The sequence below is a fragment of the Thalassophryne amazonica genome, chromosome 8 (assembly GCF_902500255.1).
Source record: "Thalassophryne amazonica chromosome 8, fThaAma1.1, whole genome shotgun sequence".
Classification (NCBI taxonomy): domain Eukaryota; kingdom Metazoa; phylum Chordata; class Actinopteri; order Batrachoidiformes; family Batrachoididae; genus Thalassophryne; species Thalassophryne amazonica.
The window spans coordinates 57,673,373-57,682,282 of record NC_047110.1 but is presented as its reverse complement, the minus strand read 5'-3'; the positions used below and the strand labels follow the sequence as shown (position 1 = coordinate 57,682,282).

Genomic DNA, 8,910 nt, shown 5'->3' with positions numbered 1-8,910 from the left:
GAGGAGCTCGGTCACTCAGGAGGAGCTCGGAGTCGAGCCGCTGCTCCTCCACGTCGAAAGGAGTCAGTTGAGGTGGCTCGGGCATCATTTCCGGATGCCCCCTGGACGCCTCGCTGGAGAGGTGTTCCGGGCACGTCCCATTGGGAGGAGGCCCCGGGGAAGACCCAGGACACGCTGAAGGGACTACATCTCTCGGCTGGCTTGGGAACGCCTTGGGGTTCCCCCGGAGGAGCTGGGGGAGGTGTGTGTGGATTGGGAGGTCTGGGCGGCTTTGCTTGAGCTGCTGCCCCCACAACCCAACTCCGGATAAAGCGGAAGAAAATGGATGGATGGATGGATACGCCCGAAATGCACGCATACTCAGCCTTTTTCTGTGTTTGTAGATCTGCTTGCAGCCGCGTGTGTTCGCTTTTTAATGTGTGCACAGTCGCGTGTTCCTTGCTGCTATTTAAACCCAGTTCACTCCTGCTGGCTGTGCAGAACACATCACTGCACTTAGAAAACAGTGGACTGTATCATGAGGGTTTTTACAGTTGCATTACTGCCACGTATGTAGCCAAAGCCGCTATTTTCTGCCCCTGTGGAAGTGCACTCTGTTCTCTACTGCACGGTGTGGTGCACGTCAGAAACACAGTCATTTAACATTGTTATTATTTTTTTATTTTATTATTTGTCTTGGTGGATCATTTTCATTGTGTACAGATGCTGCTGGCTGTGGTAAAAGCTGCTGTGAATGAAGCGCTGTGACTCTAAACTTTTAAAGCTCCGGTTGCTCCAATCAGGTCCGCTGATTTGATCAGACCTGATCAATCAGGACATCTGATGATTGCGCCGACATGCAGCAATGAGTCTTTTATTTTAAAGAGTCACAGCTCTTTTCAGGTTTGATCAGACCTGATCGATCAGGGCATTTGATGATCGCACCGACATGCAGCAACGAGGCTTTTATTTTAAAGTCACAGTGCTTATTGTTTGATCAGACACACACACAGAGAGAGAGAGCGCAATAAAGAGAGTGAGTGAGGGAGAGAGTGACAGAGGGGGAGAGAGAGAGAGAGACAGAGTGAGAAAGCGTGACAGAGAGACAGAGAGAGCGACCGACCTGCTGTTTCTGGATTTCTGAGTTGACGTTTGATTCCCTGTTCTGAGCACACACAGGCGCTGTGGGCAGTGTGATCCTGTTCTCATGTTCTCCAGCTGAATCATTCTGGATGCAGCAGACCTGCTTAAAACTGTGTCCAGCGCTCTACGCCAAAGAAAATTAAACATTTCATTTTTTCCGTCCTACGTGTGCAGCCCTTAACATACTGCTGTGTAGGGAGCAAAAACTCGACGTAGAGCTGCTAAAAGTGGGCGGAGAGCTGCTCAACTCAGCGTAGACAATACACCACAATACGCAGCTCTATGAATACGCCAGCGTGAAAGGGGCTTAAGCAAGTCATTCTGCTGTTCGTATGGGTCCGTAAATGTTAATAAAGCCAGTTAATGAAACAAAGGCTGGATAATTCATGACAACGGCCAACCTGGAAGTAAAGAAAATGGTTGCACATTGGAGCCGTCTCTTGGCAACGGCATGTGCGAGGCCGTTATGCCTGTGAAAACCATCAACTAAGGTAAGATGGCTAATCTACAAGTTTAGCTGTCGATGTGAAACGGTGATTAGACGGATAATGTTGGGCGACTAACTGTAGTTGACTAAGTTAAGTTTAACAAACTGAAAAATTAGATTGCTTTATGAAACCGGCCCAGGTTGTTTCAGAGTTACTACCATCATGTGGGTGTTTATCATGACTTTGTTTCTCTCTACATATTTGATGCTCAGTTTTATCGGGTAAGGCAAATAATCTAAGGTCTTGGGGTTCACATAGTTGCAACAAATGCTCCCACTTTAAATGGTTGTTAAAAAGCTTGGTTCATTAGCCTAGCGTAGTGGTGGGCACAGCTAACCAAAAAGTTAGCTTCGATAACAGATAATCGGCCAACTGAAAATCTATCTTTTATAAAGCTAATCCTATAAACCATCCCAAAATTTATCGGAAGCTACAGCTAACCGATAACTTCTAGTATTGTCTCCGGTACACTTACAACTACTAACAAGCTGATTTTGAGTTTTAACATCACGGTCACTTCTGGCAGCATCAAAGGCGACCACAGACCCAAACATTGAGTCAGCCTTTCTTTCTTTGAGCGCCCTGCCCACTGCTGGAAGCTCCCATTTACTACATAACTTGCAGCAATGTTCAGAGGAGCAGCGAAGCTCAACTCTCTACTCAATAGTGTCGTCGTGAGGTGGAGGTCTTGGAAAATAAAGCAGTGCTGACTTATGGTTTTGATTTATAAATAAAATTAATACTGATAGAATAACTCCATTAATGTCAATTCTGTCATTTGCACAAAGTTAAAATATAACATATCTTTTCATTTTAAATAATGCACTAATTCTGGAGTTTTGTAACAAACACAGCCAGATGCCAAAGGGATTATGGGTAAAAGGTGCCTTCGCTAACACTGATTGTAAACACTCTATGTAAAAACCAACACATTAATGTGAGGTGTATGTGTGTGTGTGTGTGTTGGTGTTTACATATAAATGTGCTTTTGTAAAATATGCCTTTTTCTATTGGTAAAAAAAAAGCCATTTGCAAAAAGCCAGACAGTCAAGTTGTGAACTGATTTGACAACCGTCTGATATAACCGGGGTCAAAATAAATAGAACACTGCCATCTACTGGCGTCCAGACACTCATACTGCCATGAACACTACTGGTCAGTAGATGGCAGTAGAGACTGTGAAAACTTGCCAAAACAAAACTCCAGGTAATCCGTGTCTGCTATGTTTAAGATGTGTGGAATTTAATAAACACAAACTGAATTTCACACATCTTATATATATTCCTCTGGAACAAAGACGACAGACAGTGTTTGACATAAGCAGGACTCTAAAGAGCAAACAGGAATCAATTGCAATGATTCCAATTGAAAATGGAGAAGCAACCTGGGTTTCTTCTGGCATTTTTACATAAAACAAACACAATAACATCTATAAACCCAGAGAATATATTCATGAGAGTTTTAGGCACAATATACAAAGAGTTTAATGCTGTTGTCCATGTGGAGCCTGATCAGAGTGTCTCAAATGGATTTCTTCTGTTGTGAATGTACTGCGATTACCCATAATGCACCTGGACACAGCATGTCCACACTAAAACCTTCAAAATTAGTGCATTATTTTAAAACTAAAACAATATCTGATATTTTCATTTTAGAAAACTTCAGACCTGATGTTAATTTAAATAACTTGTCTGAAATTAGGTTTAGTTAAAACTAAAATTAGTTAAAGTTAAAACTGTATGCCTCTGGATAACTTGGGTGATATTGCCAGTGTAACAGCATGGGGTCAAAAGAAATGAGCTTTTTTCTTTACTGTGACCAGTTCTCCTTTGCCTGCAGAAGACAGAATTGCACATCTGCTACAAAACATTTAACAGGTAGGTACTCAACTGATGTTAGACTTACTAGATAACTGTAACTGTTCAACTTTGTTCACCACGCCTGCAAAAATATGTTAGCAGCTTAAAGTTATCGGACCAAAACTTATCGGAAGATAATTGGTCCAATGATGGTTTTCAAAGTTATCTGAAAAGCTAATCCGATAATGAATACATTAGCTTCGATAATTAGCAGTTAGCGAATTAGCGGAACGGTGCCCACCACTGGCCTGGAGCTAGGTGTGGAATGCAAACTGCCTAGTGGGCCACTTTTGGTAAGTAGAACTGGTGCTGTGGGATGAAGAGAACACAGGAATAAACTGCCAGATGATGACACCCAAGAGACTTATTAACTGTGTTGATCGAGGATTTAATTTAATTTATTTAATTTACATAGCGCCAAATCACAACAACGTTGCCTTTAATTTGTTTTGGTTATTTAATACTCCAGGACACAGTTCTATAGAAAACTGGGATGATGGGGACACACCGTAAACAGGTCACTCAAGTGTTTAGTCAGCCACGTGCATTAAACATGAGCTTATCTCCTGCTGTGTTCCACACAGGGCAGAGCTCTGAGATTCCAGACCCACTCTCTTCAATGACTCCGTGTACTTTCTCCGTCCTAGACTAATTATGTCCTCGATCTCATCTGCAAGGTCTTTCCTGCCGCTCTCCTTCATTGCAGCCACCAGTCTTGATACTGCTCCTGCATCCCTTTGTCCCCGGGCCCAGTGGAACAGCATGTCTAGAACCAATCCTCCTAGGTTGTCCCTGATGGAGACAATGGAACAACTTTTGCATCAAAAAATTACTACCACTCACAGCGACCTACACAGACATGCACAGATAAATGACGTAAATGTACTGATTTAAAACACAGAATACTGCATATTTTAATTACATTTTAATTCAAAATACCTAAAGATATTGTACCAAGATGTGTTTTACAAAACAGTCAGCTGAGAACCTCCCTGCAGCTGAAAGCCAGACCTTGTATTGGTTCTGGAAAGCCATGCATCAAAAATAAGATTTTTAAAAAATACCACCTGTTTCCCAAAGAAAACATTTTCATCCATCAAACATCCTCATTAGAATTAATGCAGTGATTTCTATTGCTGTGACTGTGTATTCCTACTCTTAAAACAGAAAATAATCTGCCCGATATGTATGCACATCATAGACTGTATTTTTTTCTGCACAGATGTTTTCCATGCATGAGCAGTAGGGAGAGGGCCAGATGAGAATCTGTGTATAATCTCCTGCAGTGTCCCAGATGGATCAGCGGTGGCTGACAGTGCAGATTAAAACCATCAAAATGCTCTACCAGCTCTCTCCGGCTGCGTTTTGCTTCACTGATGTTAGATTTCACTCCATCATGTACCAGAGACCTTAAATATGCTAATGAATGTGTGAACACACAGATAACATCATTTACTCAAGTAGTGATTCTACTGTCAGGGAGCAACAATTTTCATATAACTGTACTGTAGTGTCCCATTCCTTCTGTCTTAAACTGTTCCTGGTAGATTAAGGAGGTCAGGTGTGTATGAATGAGGAAGAATGAGGTTGAATACCCCTGAAGAAGACACATGGGTCAATGCCATCTGTGGACAAAGAGGCAGATGTGTGCAGCTGGAGCGATTATTCTATTAAACAGCTGCTATGTAAACTCATGGATGACAGGGACAGACTTGCCGGGTTATCACAAACATGTAAAAGAACTCCACCAACTTCACTATGGCAATGAAACTTCTTTATACTGTAGGTATGACCCAGCTATTCACAAACTTCCAATCCACCTTTAGGGGCACTTACGTTACAACTTGCACTGTGATGTGATAAGGAAATTATGGGGAAAATGTAAAAATGAACACAGATGTCCATAAGTAATTGGACACTGATTACACAATTTGTCCATTTCTGAGTGCACAGTTAACTGAACAAATTAAATATACAATTTATTTTCAATCACATTTACAGGGTAGCACGGTGGCTTAATAGTTAGCACTGCTGCCTCACAGTGAGAAGGTCCCAGGTTCAAATCTGACCTGGTCCTTTCTATGTTGAGTTTGCATGTTTGCGCTGGTTTTGTGTGGATGCCCTCCGGGTGCTCCGGCTTCTTCCCACTTCCAAAGACATGCGAGTTTGGTGAAATGGTGACGTGTGTATGGTACATGTGTCAGCTCTGCGACAGACTGGTGGCCTGTCCAGTGTGTACCCCACCTCTTGGCCACCCCGCCCCATGACCCTTAAGTGGAATAAACGAGGATAGAAAATGAATGAATACATTTTACTGCCAGTTTTCTTCTTAAGCCTGGGTCCCACCGAATAATAAGCCATGAATAATGAGCCACGCATGGGTGTGTCAGCGATTATTCGAATGACCCACATTTTCATCTATCATGTATCCGCTATGAAGGTACCTCTATGTGCCTCTCTGTACCCCACATGTGCCATGTAGCAGCCTCTAGTGAGCCATGACCGACCTGTCATTAGAGCCTCGAATGGCTCGCATCAGCCACGCTAAGCCACGTAACGCAGTGATAGCGCCATGATAATGCGACGCTGGCGCATGTTTAGGCATGATGGGTTTGGTCAAAACCTCTAGCCCTTAATTCTAATGAGCACCTGGTCCCTTTAAAGTTTGGGTTTTCAATTCACAGATTCACAGCAGCATTTAAAGATGTCACATTTTTTAAATGCAGTCCAAAAATAGACGCTCCAGGACAGTCCCGCAGTTGTGCGCTGTGCGCCAGGCTGCTGTCCACCTGTAATGCACCAGACCAGCTAGAACTGAACCAAGGGCTCCTGGACAGTCACCTCTGTGCTCCTTGCTGGCTCCGTGGCTCGCTGGCTTTATTTTTTCCCTGGCTTTAAACACACGCACCATGATCCCACTTTAGATTTTATGTTTGTCCGTTTATTTCTGCAAAACTGCTCTTTTGCGTGCGCACTGCTGTTCTCCATTCCTGGACAACCGCCTCTGTGCTCCTTTTCACTGGCTTCCTTTCCATCCATGGCTTGCTGGCTTTATTTTTTCCCTGGCTTTAAACACAGTCATTTTTACACCGTGATCCCACTTTTAACTTTGTGTTCGTCCGTTTATTTCTGCAAAATCGCTCTTTTGCGCGAGGTGCCGTTCTGCATACAGAATCCATCATATTGGAACAGAAGAGAGAAGGCTTTTCTTCAAAAGAAGACATGAAATTTAAGCTACTTTCTCTGAAAGCACATGTGAGACACAAACCTAGGGTTGATCTATTTTCTTGTATGAAAATCTGACTGTACTTTTTAGAACCTCACCAATAATTGGGCAAACCAATGTAATCAGCCGATATGAGCTACTTGCTGATAAACTGCTATCTGTATATATATATATTTTTATTGTACTTTTAACTGCTCCCAATTTCGTGGGATTGCCACAGTGAATCCAGTACAAATCTGTATTTGGATTTGGCACAGAATTTACACCGGATGCCCTTCCTGATGCAATTCCACAGTACAACGAGAATGGGTATGGGTAGTCTTGAACAGAGCACCTTCTGTTTTGAAAGCAAGTGCACTAACCACTGGGTCACCATGCCACTGCTGATACTGGTATATATATAATAGGAGATAAATGCTAATTAAAAAGAAACAGACACATCCTGGTTTTAGGTATTTGGGACTGAATGCAACTGATTCACCTCAGGCTCTGCGTGCTGCAAATATTTGAATGAATGAATGAATGAAAACTGTTTATTTCGAACATTTGATACAACAACAATTACAAGATAGATCAGTAAAGACAACAACAAAAAAGTTCCTACTGTGTACCCAACATGTCCGAAAAGGGGTAGGGTGAAGCATCAGCTTATTTATCCCTACCCCTTCTTCCCCACAACCAGTAATACCCTTTGCCACATATACACATAGATTCCTACACACCTAAACCGATATCAATATATATATATATACATACACATACACATATACATACATATATACATACACACATCAACATACATACACATATACATACACATATATACACATATACATATATACACATATATATACACAAACATAAATATACACCTACACATACCTACTTACATACAAAATACTATATATTTACAAGCCGAAGCAAAAAACAAAAACACCCTAACCCTCATTACCCTTCCTCCTCCCTATACCCAGAAAAAAACATATTTTTGTACCGCTGTTTGAACTGGTTCATGCTTGGACATTGCTTGAGCCCCACTCCCAATCTGTTCCACATCCTCACCCCACAGACAGAAATACAGAAACCTTTTAATGTTGTTCGTGCCCACTGATGCTTTAAATTAAATTTCCCCCTCAGACTGTAATCCCCTGATCTGTTAAAAAACATATTTTTAATATTTGCTGGAAGTAAATTGTTTATTGCTTTATACACAATTTGTACTGTTTGAAAATGAACCAAGTCTGTGAATTTTAAGAATTTGGATTGTAAAAATAGTGGATTTGTATGATCTCTATAGCCAGTATTATGAATAATTCTTATAGCTCTTTTCTGCATTACTGATAGTGATTGTGTTGTACCTTTATAAGTATTACCCCATACCTCTGCACAGTACTGTAAATATGGTAAAACCAGTGAGCAGTAAAGAATGCGGAGTGAGTTGTGGTGCAGAATATGTTTCGCTTTGTTTAGAACTGAAATGCTTCTTGACAGTTTACTTTGTATATGTTTTATATGAGTCTTCCAGTTTATCGTATCATCTATTATCACCCCCAGAAACTTATTTTCATGTACCCTTTCAATATCTACCCCCTCGACTTGTAACTGAACCTGTATGTCTGTATTACAATAGCCAAATAACATGTATTTTGTTTTACTTAAGTTTAATGATAATTTGTTTCTGTCAAACCATATTTTCAATTTTCCCATTTCTATACTGATCCTCCTCAGTAACTCCTGCAAATCCCCCCCTGAACAAAAAATGCTCGTGTCATCTGCAAATAATACTAATTTTAATATTTTGGAAACATTGACAATATCATTTATATAAATTAGAAACAGTTTTGGACCCAATACCGACCCCTGTGGGACGCCACAAGCATTGTCCAAGCATGATGATGTATATTCCCCCAACTTCACAAACTGTTTTCTGTTACTTAAGTAGCTTCTCACCCAGTGCAACACCAACCCCCTAATCCCATACTGTTCAAGTTTATTGATTAATATGTCATGATTAATTGTATCAAAAGCCTTTTTAAGGTCTATAAATATTCCAACTGAATCTAATTTGTGGTCTATGGCGTTTGTAATCTCCTCAACTGATTCTATTAATGCAATATTACTCATTTATTGTCAAATATAAGGTCAGATTTTCAAAGATGGGTTAATTTACCAGTATCTCTTTTAGGTAGGATTACTATAATGAAAATTAATGTTT

General features: G+C 41.0%; 1 protein-coding gene across 2 annotated transcripts in view; it reads right to left on the bottom strand.

Annotated features, from left to right (window-relative positions):
- Positions 1–3,721: 3,721 nt before the first annotated feature.
- The window catches only part of pidd1 (p53-induced death domain protein 1), a 28,042-nt gene continuing 22,853 nt past the window's right edge, over positions 3,722–8,910 (bottom strand). For both annotated transcript variants that reach the window (XM_034176356.1, XM_034176355.1), the window contains one exon: positions 3,722–4,261. In XM_034176356.1, the coding sequence (XP_034032247.1) occupies positions 4,000–4,261 (262 nt within the window). In that variant the 3' untranslated portion in view covers positions 3,722–3,999. The remainder of the gene's footprint in view (positions 4,262–8,910) is intronic.